This window comes from Plecotus auritus (genome assembly GCF_963455305.1).
Source record: "Plecotus auritus genome assembly, chromosome: 9".
NCBI lineage: Eukaryota > Metazoa > Chordata > Mammalia > Chiroptera > Vespertilionidae > Plecotus > Plecotus auritus.
Genome location: NC_137783.1, coordinates 123,424,812 through 123,444,943, shown reverse-complemented (window position 1 = coordinate 123,444,943; position 20,132 = coordinate 123,424,812). Strand labels below are relative to the sequence as shown.

General features: G+C 53.4%; 1 protein-coding gene across 8 annotated transcripts in view; it reads left to right on the top strand.

Moving 5' to 3' along the window:
• PLEKHA7 (pleckstrin homology domain containing A7) overlaps positions 1-20,132 on the top strand; it is a 207,906-nt gene that overhangs the window by 164,271 nt on the left and 23,503 nt on the right. For 4 of the 8 annotated variants that reach the window (XR_013961626.1, XM_080687740.1, XM_080687738.1 and 1 more), the window contains 9 exons: positions 4,243-4,756; positions 5,467-5,553; positions 6,107-6,226; positions 8,155-8,208; positions 14,064-14,144; positions 17,680-17,748; positions 17,931-18,011; positions 18,773-18,922; positions 19,493-19,594. Coding sequence is in view for 7 of the 8 variants with exons in the window: in XM_080687740.1 (XP_080543866.1) it covers positions 4,243-4,756; positions 5,467-5,553; positions 6,107-6,226; positions 8,155-8,208; positions 14,064-14,144; positions 17,680-17,748; positions 17,931-18,011; positions 18,773-18,922; positions 19,493-19,594 (1,258 nt within the window). In the remaining variant the exon portion in view is untranslated. The remainder of the gene's footprint in view (positions 1-4,242; positions 4,757-5,466; positions 5,554-6,106; positions 6,227-8,154; positions 8,209-14,063; positions 14,145-17,679; positions 17,749-17,930; positions 18,012-18,772; positions 18,923-19,492; positions 19,595-20,132) is intronic. The other 4 variants (XM_080687743.1, XM_080687739.1, XM_080687737.1 and 1 more) reach the window with 3 other exon arrangements.

The following is a 20,132-nucleotide window of genomic DNA, read 5'->3' as shown; positions in this document are numbered from 1 at the left end:
AGGATGTGAGATGGGAGTTGGAGCCATTCTTACCTAAGGGGCAGGGTGACATCAGGTCTGTGGATGAAAACAGTCCGTTGACCTTGGAGGTCATCGAGCACACAGTGAGAAGGGCTTCAGACTAGTGGTAGAAGCCCTTCTCAGTGGGTTGAAAAGCAAAAGTGAGGGATTGAAGGCAGAGTATGAACTACCCTTTTGGGAAGAAAGCTGTAAGTCTCTGAGTAAGCAGAGTGCTCGGTCTCTGATCATTCACTGCTGCCTTGAAAGGACTGAGTGAGCCTTGCATTCCCAGAGTTGTGGGGTGTTTTTTTTCTTAAAGATATATTTGGAATCTCTTACTGTCAAGAAATAAGTTGAGCTGGCTGCTTAATGCAGGAACTGCCTCCATTTGAAAATATAGACAATGGATATCTCTGCTTTGTGTATGATTAAGACTTTACTAATCTCATTAGATTGAGCATGTTCGACATGGGAAGGAGGGTTGGTTGGGCTGTATTAGGATCTTGTGTTCATGGCTCTAGACCACAAGAAATTGTTTATAACTGTTTTTTCAGGACTTGGAGATATCCTATCTAATTAAAGAGTAATATGCAAATTAACCATCACTCCATTACACCCACAAGCCATGCCCACCAGCCAATCAGGAACTAGTATGCAAATTAACCCAACCAAGATGGCTGTGGCCACGGAGAGAGCAGGAGGGAGGCTTGGGTTTCCCCGGCGATGGAGGAAGCCAAGATTTCCGCACTCCCTGGCCAGCCCAGGCCTCCACTCCAGGCTACAAAGTTTCAATTATAGAAGATAAATAAATCCCAGATACCAGGGCCTCTGCTTGGGTCGCCAGGGGGCGTGGCTGGCCTACAAACCACCACAGGCCCCTCGCCCAGGCTGCCCCACGCCCCAAGGGAACCTCCACCCTGATCCAGGACACCCTTTAGGGCAAACCAGCTGGCCCCCACCCATGCACCAGGCCTCTATCCTATCTAATAAAAGAGTAATATGCAGATTGACCATCACTCCAACACACAAGATGGCTGCCCCCATGTGGTCAAAGATCCTGCCCCGATGTGGACACAAGATGGCCAACACAAGATGGCCAGCAGGGGAGGGCACTTGGGAGGGACCAGGTCTGCAAGGGAGGGCAGTTGTGGGCAATCAGGCAGGCAGGGGAGGGCAATTGGGAGGGACCAGGCCTGCAAGGGAGGGCAGTTGGGGGCGATCGAGCCTTCAGGGGAGGGCAGTTAGGGGTGACCGGGCCTGCAGGGAAGGGCAGTTGGGGGGGACCCAGGCCTGCAGGGAAGGGCAGTTAGGGGTGACCAGGCCTGCAGGGGAGGGCAGTTAGGGGCAAACAGGCTGGCAGGGGAGTGGTTAGGGGGTGATCAGGCTGGCAGGCAGAAGCAGTTAGGGGCAATCAGTAAGGCAGGCAGGCAAGCAGTTGGGAGCCAGCAGTCCTGGATTGTGAGAGGGATGTCCGACTGCCCGTTTAAATGGGCAGTCGGACATCCCTCGAGGGGTCCCAGATTGGAGAGGGTGCAGGCTGGGCTGAGGGACACACACCCCTGTGCACGAATTTCGTGCACCGGGCCTCTAGTATATTATATTTCACATCATTACACTCCTTTATAATGATGGTTTGTGGGGAACAGACTGATGTACCCTTAGAATCTTAGCATATTCTAAGAGGTTGGTTTGAAATGCTGGCCTTCTATTATCCGCTGGTGTTTAAATTAATGCACACTTGTAAAAAGGCAGGGGTGGGGGTGGAATCAGGGACTCAAACATCAGCGAGGAGCAGAGTAGGAAGTGAAAGTCCTACACGGTTGATATGGAAGTGAGGGTGAGGACGGTCTGCTGAATAAGGAATTGGTGATAAAATTTGATTTTACATTCCGATGTGACCATTTTATAGTGTCTGTGTCAGAATATCCTGTTAACTTTGGTGCCTTTTGGAACAGGGAGGCCCCATAGCCACAGAGCAGGGTGTGAGGGCAAGAGACCCTGAGCACTCTTTTGGGGTAAGTCTGGAGTTGGGGGCCAGCAGATGGGTCTGCTGTCGGAACAAAGCTGTTCCCAGGGTGACCTTTATGTCATCTTACAGCCCTGCCTACCTCCTAGGTCCTTCCTCTGGAACCAGGGCTCACCATGGCACTGGGATCTTTGGGGTTGCCTCCAAATGGCCAGCGCTAGGGGTGGGGAGGTGGGGAATGGCAGGCTGCGGGGACAGGCTAGAGGACAAGCTGAGGGCTTTGGGGCAAAGCCCAATGGGGTCTCTGACCGTGGGACACATAGGCAGGCGCCGGTGGGCTGCCGAGCCACACTGAAGGGGTGTGGGAGCACAGGTAGGCATGCTTTGTATAGTTTGCATTTTGCTTCAGGCAAAGTGAACCGTGGTTAGTAAAGTCATAAGCTCCCCAGGGGGAGCCCAGCCTGGTTTGTGCCACTGCCATCACCACTAAGAGGATTCAGGCACTGCCCCTTCCTCAGAGACAGGGTCCCCTCTGACGCTGGGAAATCAGCAGCAAACCCTGCCACCTAGTGGCAAGGAGACAAACTACACAGACACTAGACAAGCCTGGGTTGAGATCTCAACATTATCTCTTGTAATTGCAAAGGTAACGATGAAAAGGGAGAAAAAGCTACCATTTTTGAATGACAGCTATTTCTATTTAAAATCTGTTTTTATTGATTTTGGAGAGAGAGGGAAGGAGAGGGAGAGAAGGAGAAGGAGAGAGAGGAAGAAACATTGATGAGAGAGAACATTCAACATTGATCGGCTGCCTCCTTCACGCCCCCTACCAGGCATCAAGCCCTGATCAGCGACCTCTTAGTGCATGAGTCATTGCTCAACCACTGAGCAGCACTGGCCCGGCATATGACAACTATTTCTATTCCTCACAACAATCCATCGAATGGTTCTTAGTGTTCCCACTTCATAGTGAGGAAAGTGAGGGTATACATGACACCCGAGGACATATAGTAAGGAAGAGATGAAATGAGATGAGTTTTAAAACAACTAGAATGACTTTAGAACAATTATAATGTTGGCCACCTGAGGTCTTGTTAAAACACAGGTGGCTAGGCCCCACCCCCAGAGTTTCTGACTTGGCAGGTTTGGGTGGGACCTGGTCACCTGCCCATCTAACTGCCTGGTGGTGCTGATGCTGCCGCCGCACAACGTCTTGCTCGTGGTAAGCATCGTATAGAAGTTTGTTGGACAAAGTTGATAGATAAAGGCAGGGTCAGGACTCCACCCCAGGCCTGTCTGATACCAACACCTGTTCTCTTTGGACAACATGCCGCCTCTCAGGTTTGACTTTTAAGGCTGAAAAAATAAATGGGGTCACATTGCCAGTGGATTCTAGAGCTAGGACTCTAGAGCTAGGACTCGACCCCAGTCAGACGGCCTCTGCCTTTTCCACATGAGACGTTGCCCAGGGGTGTAGGAGGCCGGGCGGGATTAGGGGGAAGCTCTCACTCTCAGGCTCCAGTAATTACAGGGCCGCATCTGGGGGGGCCTCCTGGCCTGTTGGGCCCGAGACACCTGGCTCGCCCCAGCTCAGTCCTGGTCCCAATAAGAGGAGCAGTGAGAAGACAGCAGGACTGCAAAGTGGGTTGAGGTCAGGCGCTGGAGAGCTATGAGGACCAGGCGAAGGGATTTAGATTTCATAGGCAGTGGGGGGCCATTGAGGTTTATGGAGCACGGCAGTGACTGGATCTGAACACTTGACTGCATACTGCGTGGAAACTAGTGAGGAAGGTCTCAAAGTTGTCTTGGGGGGCGGGGGGTTCATTAATCAGTATCGGGACTAGAGTAGTAGAAAAAGAAAGGAATCGATGTCAGCCACGTCCATTAAGACCCTGCAGGACTTGGTGCGGCGATACTGGACACAGGCAGCGTCTCGGTAAGCTGGAGAATTGTGAGGTCCTTCCTGGAACGTGCGCACCCATCAGAAGAGCTGAGGGGGGTTAAGTGGGAGAGAGGAGAAGGCAGGGTCCCTCCCTTGACGTGATGGGCGTGGGGTGGCCAAGTTGGCCTGGTAGAGGGTTGACACTCGAGGCTGACAGGGGAAAATGGCTTTGGAGTCCTTTGCCAAGAGACGCAAGTCCTGGATGTCTGCTTTGGTTGTCCTCTGGGGTTCTTACAGGGCTTACTCACCGGCCTGGCCTTGCACATTGACTTAGCTGTGTTTCCAGATGCCTGCAGCCCCTGGCATCATCTTACCTGTCCTCCTTTCTCCTCAGCCTCCCCCCGGACCAGACCCTTCCTCGCCACGGTCCCAGCCAGTCCCTGTCCTTCCCAGAAAACTACCAGACGCTTCCCAGGAGCACCCGTCACCCCTCGGGGGGCTCCTCGCCTCCTCCCCGCAACCTGCCGAGTGACTACAAGTACGCGCAGGACCGAGCCAGCCACCTGAAGATGTCGAGCGAGGAGCGCCGGGCACACCGCGATGGCACCGTGTGGCAGCTCTACGAGTGGCAGCAGCGCCAGCAGTTCCGGCACGGCAGCCCCACGGCGCCCATCTCCCCGGAGTTCCCCGAGCAGGGCCGGAGCAGGAGCATGCTGGAGGTGCCCCGCTCCATCTCCGTGCCTCCATCTCCCTCGGACATCCCTCCCCCGGGACCCCCGCGGGCCTTCCCACCCCGGCGGCCACACACACCAGCAGAGAGGGTCACTGTGAGGCCACCGGACCAGAGGAGGAGTGTGGACATCTCGTTGGGCAGTTCTCCCAGGAAGACATGGGGCCATACCACCAAGGTGAGGCTCGAGTCCTGTCGGGCTGCTGGGGGCCAGCATTAGGGCACCAGGAGCCTCACGTGGTTTGAACACAAATTTGAGCAATTTGCAATAATGATAGGTCACACTTAAGCAGTAATTTTAGGTGTCGGTGCAGGGCTAACAGAGTTAATTTTTACAACAGCCCTAAGAGGTAGGTGCTGTTATTATGCCCATTTCATTGATAAGAACTCTTGAGGCATTAAGAAATGAGTAACTTGCATGGGGCCAGACCACTAGAAGTCTGCTTCATTGCAGCTTGGAAGGCAGGAAAAGCTGTCAGTGTTCAGTTTAATTATCTATAATAATAAAAGTGTAATATGCTAATTAGACCAGACGTCCTTCTGGACAAAGGAGGGGCTGCGAGGGAAGCCCGGGTCCCAGGTGCCAGAGGGAAGCCGGTGCCGGCAGCAGCGGGGAAGGAAGGCCTACTCTTGCACGAATTTCGTGCATCAGGCCTCTAGTGTGTAATAATCCAACTTAAGTATGAACTCGTCAAGGGGCTTTCACAGTTTGTCACTGCCATAACCGGGTGAGAAAGGGGTGCATCCCCATTTTACAGATGAAAAGTGAGGCTCAGAGAGGTGACGTGCCTGAGGTAGGCTGCCCTGGTAGTGAGTGGCAGAGGTTCTGGCCCCAGCCCCCCCCACTTGCCCGGCCCTCAGTGTGACTTCTTTTCTCCCCACCTGCAGAACTCCTCGCACGTGGACCGACGCTCCATGCCCTCCATGGGTTACATGACCCACACTGTCAGCGCTCCCAGTTTACACGGAAAATCGGTAAGCGGGGCTTCACCTCCCCCTCCAGGCGAATGATATAGTGCAGCCTGCAAAGGGCTAATCTCATCTGATTCCTCTCCCCCCACACCCCCAAGCCAGGGCAGTTATCAACCCCCAATTTAGAGATGAGAAAACTGAGGCTCAGAGAAGTCTGAGGACTTGCTCAGGGTCACCCCGCCAGCCTTGGGTCCTTCCCAGATCCGACGAAGAGCTTGGGGAAGTGGAAGAGAACGTGGGCTCTTCTTTTTCGGACAGCGTTTTCCAGCCACCTGCTCTTCTCTCGTTAGCTCCTCTCCTGGTCTTTGCTTTGATTAGTTAACCATCTTCAAAGTGTGAGTCTCGGTGAGGGCCACTGCTGGCTGCTGTTTTCTGAAAAAAGCACTTCCTGCAGCCCCTTTCCCGCCAGTGCCTTTATTTGTCCTAATGACAGAATTAATGCAGTAATTACCTAATGGTGTCACATCAGTGCTGTCCCAGCACGGGGCGAAGAGTAATTATAGCGGCGTGCTCCTGCGGTGGCTAATTTCCTCGTGATGTGTCTACACACCTGCAGCTGGAGGAGCTCTCGCTGCTTCTCACCTGGTTACGGCGGCACCAGGCCAAGTTGGCCAGTGTGCGAGATTTCGCCGTGGGCCAGTTACTGCAGCACCAGCTGACCTTTCCCACCTGCCAGGTCAGCACCCCGGTCTCTGGGGCCGGGGCCACCCCGGAGGCAAGGGAGTGACGTGCTGGCCCATGTTCCCTCGTGCCACGCTCTGGTCTGTACTTGCTGTCTGGCTCTCTCCCTCGTTCCCTGCCTGTTTGCTTCTGGATGCGACTGCCAGACACTGCGCCACAGTGGTGGGGCCCGAGCACGGGCGCCGGGGAGGAGGCTGCATGTGGTGTGAGGGCCTGAATGGTGGCTTCTCTGGCTGTGAGTGGTGACTGGCAGGCTGGTGTGTGGCCATGTCCGAGGGCTGTGCTGGCTGTCGTCCTTGTTACCACCGTGGGTACTCCCGGGGTGCCTGAAGGTGTGTGCCAGCCTGGAGGGAGAAGGCAGAGTGCCCATCTGAGGAACCAAGCAGCCTCACATCCCTTAGCCTGGTGAGCCTCACAGGGACCTGGGAGAGGTGCGGTAGGCAGGATCCACAGCAGGCAGTGGATCAAGAAGGGAAGTGACTTGCCCGGGATCACTCGGTGACATCCAAAGCCCAGGTCCTGCCTACACAGTGTCCAGGCAGTTGCCCTCCCAGCATCTGGAGCGGCTTAAAGAAGATGCTGGTGCAGACAGGCCTGGTCCCCCTGAGTTGCACAGATAGCGGCAGAAGACAGATGCAGAGGGCGACGGGATTGTCGCCTTCCTTACTTGTCCTGTTTTAGTGGGACCTGAGGCACTCGGGAAATGTACTTGGAAGAATGAAAGTAAAGGAACACTTACAAAAACCCTAAGTTGAGAATGTGGGTGTTTTTTTAATAACATTTATATAATAATATTAACTTATTAATAATTTATTAATGATTTAATAGCATTGCTCTGTCCTTCTTACTGCTGTGGAAAGTGTATAGGGACCAACAATAAAAAAGAAGGAAGTGTGTAGGGACTGGGCTGATTAAGGAACTGGGGAAGGGGAAAGGGAAGGTTTAGGGACAGAAATAAGATCTTGCTAATTAGTGTCCCTGGCAATGGTCCTTCAGGCCTTCTCATGCTTAAAAGCACTGCCCGAATGTGTCACATTGTTTATTTGTGTGTGTGTTTCACATCAGAGCTGTATACGGACCATCTTCCCAGCCATGCTCGCCTCAGCTTGCTGGAGGCCTCTCAGTCTGCTGAGAAAGTGCCTGGGCTGCTTTTGAAACCTCTCTGCCTCACAGTTAGCGTCCGTGACCTATTGCATGGGAAGCACAAGTTCTAGGAGAGCAGTCTTTTCCTTATTCTCACTTCTCCTGGTAATTATGCTGAAGAACTCAGCCCTGTCGGAGACGATGCGAGCTGTTAAGTCTGATGCCCTTCCTCAGGTAGCTCCTGATGTGGTCACTCTGGCTCCACGCTGAGCAAGGAAGCCAGAACTTCCAGGAAACTTCCAGTGGCTACTGGTGTTTATTATTCTGAAACCCAAGGTCAAAAGGGGACATCCTTGGGCCATCTCTTCCAGGCACTTACCCATACCAGTCATGGGTCATTTTGCTTCATGCATGTGAATAACTCAGTGCAAAGGTTTGATGACAAAATTTGGAGCACTGGCCATCGATGGGCCCCGACCTCAGGTGTAGCATGTCCTCCTCCAGGTGGACCTCTGTAGTTGTCTCAGATCACCTCCGCCTCCGTGGCATTGCTGTCCTAGCCTTCTGGTGGGATGTGTGCCGTCCCCTTCCTTGCCATCAAACTGCCCCCTCAGCTGATGAGGGGACAAGCTGGCTTTCCCCACAGCGACCTGCAAGATCCATCATGCTGAGAGCGGGCTCCAAGCTGCACCAAGACATTTGTGCTTCCTCTGTGGCCCAGGAAGTGTTGGTCTGCTGTGGTCTCCGTCCCCGATGCTGTGCGATGTAAATCATTCATGAAGCCCTGAGTTATGGAAACCCTTGCTGTTCATAACTGGGTTCTCTGTGCTTCCTTTGAAGGCCGATGATACCTACCTCCAGCTGAAGAAAGACCTGGAATACCTGGACCTAAAGGTGAGCCACATCAGGGGTTCGCGTCCCTTGGACACTCACCTGACTGAGCGTGTCCGCTCCATCGTAGCCAAGCCCAAGCCAAAGACAGTGCAGGTCTGATCAAATCTGGATCCCAAATGACGGCTGCTGTCTAATCAGCGGAGTTTTATTTCTTACAGCCTCAGATTCTGCGCTTAGTTTCTTGTGAATTCTGCTGTGAGGTGTCTGTCTTACCGAATGAGGCCACAAGATTCGTATCTCTTCCTGCCCTTGGTCAGAGCCCAAAGGTCCCTCCAGATAATCACCGGCTGCTTCTTCAGAGCCTGCCATGGGGTGGGGCTGAGTTTGGTTCATAGAAGCCCCTGGTGTGTGCTTTTGGTCACAAGTAGGTCGGCGGATTGTTCGCTGCTGGGGAGACGGTTCCACGTGGAATTACGTGGCTCTGAGGGGTGCCGTCTCTCCCACCCCCGTTTAGGAGACCATCACTGGTGGTAAAGCTCGGGGCTCCAATCAGCCTCCATGGCACAGAGAGCCTGAGGAAGCCGTGGCACCGAGAGGCACTGCCTGACAGCTGCTGTTGCGGCATTCACCGGGCTCTCTGAAAACTCCCACTGTGACGGCACCTTTTATGCCTGAGCCGTGAAACAGACGGAAGGAATGTGACCTTTAGTAACTGTGAGGGCTGTGGGAGGGCACCCCGGTGACTGCCGCGGGGCATGCCTCCTCCGGTCGCCAGGGTACCTGGCTTGAGAGATTTTTAACGGGGATTGTCATCCAGCCTTGTAGAAGCGGGGCATGAACATCAGGCCCTATGGCAGCCTGTTTAGAAATCAACTGACTTCTGTATCTAGGAGCACTTGCTGTGTACTCGGCTCTGGAGAAACCTAGGGGAGGTGCAAGAGTAAAATCGAGGTTCTCTGAGTTGGGGAAAGAAAACATCCCCAAATAACAGACTTGTTTACGAAGATGTGGCCCAGTGCTCAGAGCGGAGATAATGAGGCTCTCGATGGGCTGCTGTGCTGGGAAGGCTTCCGGAGGAGGTGGCGTGTGGGTGGAGCCTGGAAGGGCCAGAATATTTGGGTTGGCTGAGAAGAAAGGGAAGGGGATGGAGGGAGCCAAGGAGAGCCAGGTGAGGGTGGTGTGGCCTTGGCCTCAGGAAGTGGAGGTAGCTCGTTCATGCTCTGGATTCTGTCTCAGGCTTCCGGAAGGAAGGTGCAGTGAATAGAAGTCTGACGTGGTTGTTGGACACGAGCAAAACAGGATTCTCTCAAAACGAGGGCATTTTCTAGTGCACGTGGCTTGAACGAGTATTCTGAGTGTGGCAGTAATGCCTCAGGGTACAGAGTGCTCAGCCGTGGGCGTGGGCTAACCATGCAGCCCAGCCCGTGCTCCTGTGCCCTGATGGGATGGAGCAGAGTCCTTCCACCACGCCCGCCACCCCCACCTGACCGGGGGAGGTCCACAGCCCCTGGCCTCCATCTGCCACGTGTGCCCCCACATCCCTGGTCCCTGGCCTTCCTGACCGCCAGCCACCACGTCACTGTTTCTTCTCACCCCTGTTCTGGGGCCGTGCCGTCGGCACAGAAGGATTTGTAGAGCATCCACGTCCTTGGCCTGTGGCAGAGGCTCAGCCTGGCAGCCGCACAGGTGTGTGTGAGACACTCTTTGCCACGCTCGGTGCACAGGGCCAGAGGAACTTAATGAAGTGCCTGGGCCAGAAGCCTGGGAGTAGCTGTCTTCTGATCCCTGTTTGTGGGGGAGAGCCAAAATGCACAGTTGTCCTGGAGTAAAGATCCAGCCCAGACTGTAGAATTGGCGTTAAAGGGAATCTAGAGAGAGGGAAACTGAGGCACAGGATAGCAGAGCAAAGCCAGGAAGCCCTGTGTGTCCTGACTCACAAGAGAAGCTAAAAGACAATTCAGGGTGTCATGCATGCTAGCCACTGTGCTTTGCTCCGATTAAGTTTGGGAGCCCCTCAGCAGTCCTGGGAGGGAGGTGGCAGATTATTTTGTTTAGACTGAAGCTCTGAGAGAGAAATGATTTCTCAAAGCCACATGAGCAGGTACTGGGGAGTCAGTATTTATGTGTTGCTCTGACTCTGGAGCTCATGCTCTTAATCACCTTTCCTCCCAGACTTTCCTAAAAATCTCTGTCTACCACTGTGCACCCGGAGGAGTTAAGTGTTTTATGGAACCGAACTGGGGGTCATTATGCCAGGAAATGTGTTTGATGTGATGGAGGCAAGGTGTGTCCTTGGGGTGTTTCACTGGCTGGGAGCTGTGTGTGCCGAGAACATTAGTAATTGGAAGTTGTCGCTGTTTGTCCTGAACAACAGCTGTGTTGATGCCCAGCCTTTTCTGGTCTTGTGGATGTTGCTCCAGTTGCTGGCTCCTCTCGGATAATTAGTCCCCCCACCAATGGACCAGAAGCCCGTGTGGGAAGAGATGCTGTGGAGGGGGAGGGGTTGTGCTGCATGTGAGTCATCCATCTGGCGTGGCTGCAGGAAAGGCAGGCACCACCTTGGCCTGCCTCCAAGGGACAGGGTGCCCATATCGGGGAGGCAGCAGGCCTGCTCTACTCAGACCCCGCTGGGGTACCGGGTTCCAGACAAGGGCAGGGCTGGAATCAAAGGAGAGGTGCTGAGGACCTGCAAACCATGGCTGAGGAGTGTATAGGTGGGATGCTTTCGTTTGCAAGTGTCTGAAACCCACATCAAGCTACCAAGCCAAAAAGGGAATATATATTACAGGGGTTCCATTTCCCGGGCTTAGACCATGTTGTCACTGGTCTACCTTCCTTAGTGTGCAGGCTGCCTCCACATGGCCAGGGAAGGTAGCCATCTGCAAATCCAGGTTCATTTCCTCCCGGCCTCGCCACCCCTCGGAGTGAAGGAGAGGTCCCTCAGGGAGGGCATGCTGGGCAGAAGCAAGAAACACAGCGGCTAGCACAGCTCCAGTGCAGAATGGTCAGAGGTTAGGTCAAATCGGGGGTGGCATAGAGACAGTCTATAAAGCTCTGAAATATTACCAGGTGCCTCCTGTGGCCCTAAGGGGGAGTTAGGACAAGTGGAGAGTAGTTATCAAGACAGGTTTCCATTTAGTAGGAGAAAGACTTTTCTCAAAGGGCCACCACAGCTCACGGTGAACTCTCCACACGGGTGCAGCTGGGACCAGAGGAGCTCTGGGTGGGATGAGCAGCTGGGTCAGGAGCACCCTGAGGCCGCTGGCTCCTGAGATTCTGTGGCGTGCTAGACAAAATGGGCGGATGCTGAGCCCGGCAGGGGCCCCTGAGACGAGGGCCTCTATGGACACAATTGAATGGGCCCGGGCATGGAGATCATGACAGGCACGGTCCCCACTGTCACAGCTCCTTGTGAGAGGTCCCTCCTGGGTCCTTTGGGGAGAGGAAGGAGTTTGGCCTAGAGTCCCCCTCTTCTCTGCCCAAGGGCCACAGACTTAAGGATCCAGAGCCCATCATCCCCCCCATCAGCGATGCTCAGCTTCCGGAATCGGTGTGGTGACGTGGAGTTTTTTCTTCCTGAAATGAGCATTCCTGCTACGGTGCCAAGCGATCCCACGAAGGTGCACTCCACTGTCTTAGAAAACACTTTGTTTAATGTTCTTTTGGGAAATGTTTACTTCTCTGGCATTTTACGTGACGGTGCCAGGGTGGAAAGAGCTCCCCATAGATTAGGCGTCTGTCTCTGCCTGGCAGTGTTTGGGCACCTGGTGTTCTTATCTCACTTAATCCCCTCAGCATCCTTGAGCAACGCCATAGGAATTATTATCCCCACCTTATCAACCAGGAACCCACGTATCAAGAAAAGTAACTTATGCAGTCACACGGCTGGGATTCAAACCCACTGACTCACTGCACACCTGCCATCTTCCTTCCGTGAACCATGCACTTCACCTGCCCTAAAGGTGTATTCGCGAATTGTACTTCTGGCATTGAAGTTCTGCACTTCAAGACCCTACACCCTGGCTGGGTGTGCAGACGGGCGTGGGGGTTCCCTGTTGTTGACAGCTTGAACTGTTTTTACGCAGCCATGAAGCACAGCTGGGACGGGAGGCAGAGGGGAGGGTGTCTGCCAGCTGCTCAGCTGATGCCTTTGTAGGTAGAGTAGCTAGCAGTCAGCTCCAGAAAGGCGCTTGTCCCTGGTGAGGGGCATGTCACCAGTGGCTCCAGGTGCCTGGCCCCCAGGCCCTTCCTGACGGTTTGAGCTTGTGATCAGGGCTTCCCTGTTCAGGTCTGTTCCCACAGTCAGCGTCCAGAGCAAAGTTCCTCATGGTGTGGTCTGAGACACCACCTGCTGCAGGACCCCCTGGGAGCTTGATAAATCATTGCAAGTCTGGGGTTCTGCTGAATTAGAATCTCTGGAGATGGTGCCCAGAATTCTGTCTTTTTTAAGAATCAAGCTTTGGCACACTTCTTGTGCATACGAAGTCTGAGGTCTGTTGTCCTGGGGAAGAGGTTATTAACTCTGGCCATGAACCAGAACAACCCGGGGAGCTCTTTAATTGAGCATCGCTGCTTGGGTCCCATCCCTTGTGGCTCTGATTGAATTGATCACTCTAAGGCCGTGGTCGGCAAACGGCGGCTCGCGAGCCACATGCGGCTCTTTTGGCCCCTTGAGTGTGGCTCTTCCACAAAACACCACGGCCTGGGCGAGTCTATTTTGAAGAAGTGGTGTTAGAAGAATTTTAAGTTTAAAAAATTTGGCTCTCAAAAGAAATTTCAATCGTTGTACTGTTGGTATTTGGCTCTGCTGACGAATGAGTTTGCCGACCACTGCTCTAAGGTATTGCTCTTAAAAACAAACAAACAAAATCTCCCTCGGTGTTTCTAATGTGTAGACATGGTTGGGGATATTGTCTCAAAGCACTGGTTCTGGAAGTGTGATGCCAGACTGGCGGCATCAGCAATACCTGGGAATTGGCTGGAAATGCAAAATCCTGAGGCCCGAGGCCTACCCCAGACCAGCTCCAGCTCGGTGAGAGCCGCTGCGGGTGGGGCCCAGCAAATCAATCGGTGTACAGGGATGGGGAAAGTAGGCTTACAGTTGTTCGTATGGAGAAAGATATGCAGGTTACAGCTTTCATAACACAGAAGGTTACTCACAACTGTGAGCTACTTTTGCCCACCCCTGTATTAACAAGCCCTCCGGGTAACTTTGAAGCACCATAACGTTTAAGGACCACTGTTTTGGGGTCGTTCCCAATGCTGGCTGCACATTAGAATCCCCCAGGAGGGCTTTTGAGCATCCCAATGCCCAGGCCCCACCCCAAACCAGCTACATTCGAGTCTCTTAGACTGGGACTCGGGCATCAGTATCCGTTCAAGTTTCTCAGTCATTGCAGTGCTCCAGCCAGGGTTGGGACCCACTGTCTGAGCCGGTGAGGACAGTCTTCCCTCAAAGCGGCTGCAAGCATCGGGATCGTGGGTGAGACATAGTGACTGTGATGCAGATGCAGCACAGCGTGGAGGCGAGGGTCTGCAGGACTAACGAAGGCACCGCTCTAAATGACAGTATGTGATGAGGGAGGACGAAGGAAAAAGCCAAGTTGCCTCTTGCCTTCTGTGGCAGAACCCAGGATCAAGTGGGCACTGAACTCGGCTCTCACGTAAGCTAGCCTGCACGGAGGTCCTTCAGGCAGAGCTTTATTGTCCCCAGTTTTATAGACGAGGGAACTGAACTCCAGAAAGGCCCGCCAGCTGGGAAGCCAGCACGAGGACTGAGTCCCAGTCACTGGACTACACATCACACATCCTCCTGCAGGGTCTCCTTGCCCGTTCCCCAAATTCTGGCTCCTTCAAGTGTTGTTTGATGTCTCACCTGTGACGTTTTGTTGTATTTACCTTTCTGTTTGGAACAGATAAAAAATAACGAACCTTTGATCAACGTGCTTTACAGAGTGCTGAAGAAGTCAGCACAGGGCTGGCGGCCCAGGAGACGCGTAAGATGATCTGACCTGTGTCTCCAGGCGGGGCCATTCCATGCTTCTGGCTTAGCGCCGATTCCATCACGTGCTTAACCAGGGCCTCTCCTGACCACCCCAGGCTTCCTGCAAGTCATTTCTGTTTCTTTTCTTTCTGTTAAGCTCCTGTCAGCATTTTGGCTGGTGCACCAGGCTGAGCCTCTCATTCGTACTGTCCTGTGATTCCATCTTTTGTGCTGCCACAGGGTGGCGGGGTGGGGGCGGGGGGCTCGCCTAGCTTTGCTTCCAGCTCGTGTCATGTCCCATCCTCCCTCATCTGCCTCCACAGCGAGGCCTGGCCCAGACAGAGACCGGCATGGCCTGGATAGTCGAGCATGAGCCTCGGGAGGGAGCGGTTGTTCGGGGTCATCTTGGAGGAGCTGGGTGTCCTCAGATTCCACTGTGGACCTGCATTATGGTGGCTCTTCCTCGGGGCAGGGTGCTGATGTCTGGAGCTGGACTAGAACAAAGCAGGGCCTCCCACACCTCCCTTTGACTGATGCAGAAGTTGTGCCTGGAACACGGCCAGCTTTTGTTGCTTTCAAGGGAGGATGCAGGTTGGGAAGCAGGTGCCACGCCTCGTCATCCTGAGCCCTGAGAAGAGGTGTCCTGGGAGGTGGGGGAGGGAGCAGGACGGCTGGGTCACCTGCAGCGCCTTTCAGATGCAGACACCATTTCAGCCCACACTTGATGTTGCCAGTGGATTTAAACATTGCTAACACAAAGCACAATTTTAAAAGGAAAAGCATATGTCATACACTTCTTGTGGGAATTTCATAGTGGTCTCGGTGGCTCTCTGGGACAGCTAAATTCAGAAGCTTAAAGGGCCTCCGAGCTGTGTGCACACAATCACAAAGCCCAGCTCTAAAACCGTGGCCTTTACTCAGGGTTGGGCCCTGGGCACAGCCGGCTCCCCTTGTTTTGTTACAATCACAGACTCACTAGGCAAACATTTCCCGAGTATCCTCAGTAGGATGGGCCCCGGCTGGGCTTTGAGGATGCAGAGAAAATGGGTCACAGTCCTGACAGTCACCCCTAATTAGGTTAGTTCCTAGTGAGGGGAGATAGAACATTTCATCTGATGTACTAAGGCCCTTCGTTGTGGGAGACACAAGGTGTGGGAGCATCTCCCTGGAAGGGCGCCAAACCCAGCTAGAGGCAGGGAGACGGGAAAGACAGCAAGAATGTCACCTGCATTGAATTTCTAATCCTAAGAGACTCAGTCCAAGTTTGAATTCCTAACTCACAGCACCTTAAGAGCAGCGCATTGAAAGGGAACCAGGGAAAGTTACTTCTTTGAAAAGAAGGAGGGCTAATACCCCAAGAGAGAAAAGAAACATTACATGTCAATCTAAAATGGACATGAAATCACAGAAATTTGGGAGCACTTAATCGAGGGCCAATAGCTTCTAAGAAATTCTATATTACTTTTTTATAATGATTGATCATCCCCCCATAAAAGGTTGAATATATATTCATCATTCTGTGAAGGCAGTGAAGGGCATACTTTTTGTAAGCTTTCCACCAAAAAAATTTAAAAGGCTCGGCTTTCTCAAAACGCCCTTTTTGTGTACAGTCCCTCACTTAATTCCTGGCGGTGCTGCATAAACGAGGCATCGCTCAGTTAGATTCTCTGCCTCGCTATTTCAGTATTGAAAAGATATCATCTGTAAAAAGGTTCAGTGATAAACGGGGAAGAGTTTTGCCAGGAGGAAAAGTCCCCAAAGCATATCTCACGTTGAACATGATTTCTTCCTGGGAAATGAGCCGAGTGTCAGCCCCGTGGAGGGTAGACAAGCTCTGCCCTCTGCTTTGATGAAGGACTGGGGCGCAGAGTGAAGACTACTGCATCACTTGCTGGGTTCCCCTGAGTTTAAAGGCCCAAGTCCTGCCCGGGAAGTTCAGCTGTTTGTGGTTCACCAGGATTAACTCCACCGCCTCCCTCTCCCCTTCTGCCTGTTTGTTTGTGGATTGTTGCTGGAGTCAGTGTGTTCCGTGACTGTGTATACGTGTATGTACACATAATCTGTCAGTTTGAAGAGCAGAATTTGGCTGGAGATCCATTTTTTCCCCAGGAACTCGACAGCACTGACCTACAAGTATTTCCCTTCGGCCTACTTGCAATGCAAGGAGCCTTTGCCGAGGGCCCTTCAGCGCCAGGCCTTGTATTCAGGGCTGACTTCACTGAGATAAATAAGTGGTCCCTGCCCTCCGCTGTGTGACCAAAGGGAGCCTGGGGATGGGTGGGGGCGGGTCTGCAGCCAGACTCAGTCCTCAGGCCAAGGCATGGATGGAGAAGGCATTCTCCTTTGACCTTGACCTTTGTTGATAATGATTGTCAAGGAGAAGGGAGTATAGGACAGTTGGACATCTGGGGGCGGGGGGCAGGGCTTGAGTTCTGAGGGAAATGCTTGCCAATATATTTCTGCTTCTGATTCACATTCACAAACTAACTGGACCTCCCAGATGGAGTAGGGAGGAAGCGAGGGCCATCTCCCCAGCAGCTGTCTGTCCATCCACACTGGGACACACCACCACCTGTCTTGGCCATGGTTAGCTACTCCCTGTTTCCCTGGTAGATCTGCAAAATGGAGTTCCCTACAGGGCACATTCACCTTGGCAGTTCCTGCCCATGGATTGGCCATAGGGGGAGAGCACTTGTTTAAACCCTCCCCACCCCCCACCCCCACTACCCCCCGCACAGCTTTTGGCAAGAAATGAGATTTAGGGAAATGAAAACATAGGCTGAAGAGTTAGGTTTAGCTTCATAGGGATCAGGGAGGGATGGGAAACGTGTTGCCCACGTTGGTTCAAGGCGGGGATGGGAAATGGGAAATTCCACCTGCCCATAAGTTTGGGTGACTTTTGTTTATTGATTTGTGGCTTCCTGTCTTGAGAGGACGGGGTAATATACAAGTACGGCAACACCGGTTATTTCAGGGTCCACTGAAAACCCCAGCCAGGAATTATCCAGGTTCTTCTTCCCTTGGCCAGGCCCTCGGCCCCGATAGTTAGAGTGGGGAAGGCTGACCTTGCTCATGGGGAGGTGGGCTACTCAGACACTTCCTGAAACTAAGGCTTCACGTTGTCCCAGGGATTTGCTTGTTCCTCCTGGTCCACCCACCCCGCTGCCCTGGACTTCAGTCACTTGTGTTTGACTCCAGATTCAGAAGGAAAGCTCTCTTATCAGTGGCAAATCTTCCAAGATTCATTCTGATTTTGAGCAAATAGAAACTGCTATAGTTGATGATGCTATAATTTGAACATCTGCGTTCCCTTTAGTTTGAGGGATTTACAAGTGCTGCTAGAATCTTGAAAAGGTTTCAGTTTCTTCCTAAAATGAAATGGGCATGAAAATGAAGCAGATGTTGCCTCAGTTTTGCCCCTCCTGTGCTGTGACCCTCCCTGCCGCTGCCAAGACTTCCACACCCATCCACCGTGGGGCTCACTTTCCTTCTGGAGTTTGGGTCCCAAACCCTATGGTTAAATCTCCTTCAACTTGTTCACCTCGCAGATGACAGGCCGGGACCTTTTCAAGGATCGAAGCCTGAAACCAATGAAGATTGCTGAGAGTGACATTGACGTGAGTGAACTGAGTGGTAGCTGAGCGCTCGCTCCGCTCGGCTGCCTGCTGTCCCCAGCCCCGGGGTGGGCAGCTTCAGGAGTGTTTGGAGGGTTCTGTAGCCAGAGGCTTCCTGTTTACACTCCAAGGCCATGCCCTTTCCTCATCACCGCAGGCCCTCTCCAACCTGTTCTTGCTCACAGGTCAAACTGAGCATCTTCTGTGAACAAGACAGGATCCTCCAGGACTTGGAAGACAAGATACGTGCCCTCAAGGAGAACAAAGTATGTATCTGTTTTGCATAATCTTAGGCGGGGTGGGGTAGGGGGCTTGTCTTTTCACAGCCATAGACAGGATGGTATCAAACAACAGGTGTTCGTTTATCCAGAACAACGTCTTTGGGTTTAAAGGGTGTTTCTTGGGGCGGGGGGGAGGGGGGAGTTCTTTCTGAACCTGAAGGAAACCTTATAGGGAGACCTTGACCTAATACCACTGCCCTCCTCCTCCCACCCCCTTAATTCTGCTCTGGCCCACCTCTCCCTGGAGGCCTGGTGAGGTGAGCCTGGGAGAGGAGGGCCCCCTAGGATCTGGGCTATGGAGGAAGCAAGTCTGGATGGAAGGGCAGGAATGGGCTGGGCAGAGTTGGGGGCACCAATGTTTGGTCTCTTAGACACTTGGTGTGAATTTTTTTCTTTATTGCATTTTACCAAGGTGTTATATTTGTGATGTTGAAGGTTTACGCCCTTTGTCCTAAGACCTTAAAGAGTTTTCTGATTTATCCTCATCCTTGATCCTATGAGGGGTTGAAAGCCTTGCGCCCATTTTGTAGACAAGGGAACTGAGGCACAGAACTGTTAGGTGACTTGCCCCAGGCCACCCAGTGGGCAGAGTCAGAGCTGGATTCAGAGACCCTGACTCTCAGGCCCCAGCTGGACACTGGCCCTCAGTCAACAGTTGGGTCTTGCAGCTCTGTTTAGTTTCTGGTGCGTATGGGAGGCCTCCAGGACTGTCCTTATGACCTTGCTCTTTGACCCTTGCCCGGTAGGACCAGCTGGAGTCCGTGCTGGATGTGCTGCACAGACAGCTGGAGCAGTACCGAGACCAGCCGCAGCACCTGGACAAGATCGCCTGCCAGCAGAGGTTGCTGCAGGAGGACCTGGTCCACATCCGGGCGGAGCTCTCCAGAGAGTCCACTGTGCGTAGAGGCCGTGGAGGGCGGCGCACACTTCCCTCAGGCTGGGCTGGGCAGAGGGCTCTCTCCTCATCTCCCCAGCTGTAATTGAATTGGCGGCCAGGGGCAAGAGTCTTGGGGTAGCAGGCTGCCTCCTGGCACTAGCTTACCCTGTCCAGGGGTGACATATCCAGAGGTGCCTTACGGTCCTTTCCGTCAGCGACTCCTGCATGACTACAGTGACACCCAAGGGACCAGATTTCTCAGAGCAGCCTGCAAGGCTTTTCCCTGATCTGCGTTAATTCTAAGATGTCAGAATTTCCACTTGATCTGTCCATCTGATGTGGTGCAGGCCCCTTTCTGCCAGGCCTGGGAACCAATGTGTCCCCAAGTGTGGAGGAGGGGACAGGGCAGATGGCCAGGGTCAGAGCGTGCGTGAGAAGACAACCCATGTCTCTCTCACCAGCCCCACCAGACCTGCAGGGCTCTCTTCCTCTGCCCCTGGCGGGGCCGGCTGTGGTCAGGAGCACAGGTGTGCATGGGGCTTCTGGGGGCAAGGACAGCTAAGAATCAGAGCGTTTCCTTGGCCAACAGGAGATGGAAAATGCCTGGAACGAATACCTGAAGCTGGAGAGCGATGTGGCGCAGCTGAAGCAGACCCTGCAGGAGCAGCACCGAAGGGCCTTCTTTTTCCAGGTGGCTCAAGAGCTCTCTCTCCGTCCTGGGCTCTGATTCCTTGGGAGACCCCCCCTCCCCCAGCCAGGTCCTTCTCTCCTCTACCGGGGCTCAGCCTGCTCACCTCCCCAAGGTCTCCCTCTGAGATCCTTCCCCCAGCAAGGCTGTGATGCCCAGCCTCCCCACAGTTCCCACCTCTCTGCTTTTAGACAAATTCTGGGGCGTGTTTGTAAGGGTTTTACATTTGGAAAAACAGCCCCAAGAGGAGACAAATGCCAACCTTGAGACCCTCACAGAGACCCTAGAGTGATCTGTGTTTGTTGGTTCTTGGCCCATCTTGGCTCCTAGCTATTCACTGAGACAGCAGCGGACAGCCCCGCCCCCTTCCTTCCGTCCTCTGATTCCTGAAGATAGATGCTATCGAGGAGGAGGTACTGTGAATCCAGGAGGTGCCGGGCTAGGAGATACTCATTGCTGTGGCCCCTGCCCTCCTCAGGAAAGGCAGTCTTGGGGCCCAGCTTTCTCTATCCTTAAAAACCAGGCCACCGGTTGACAACTG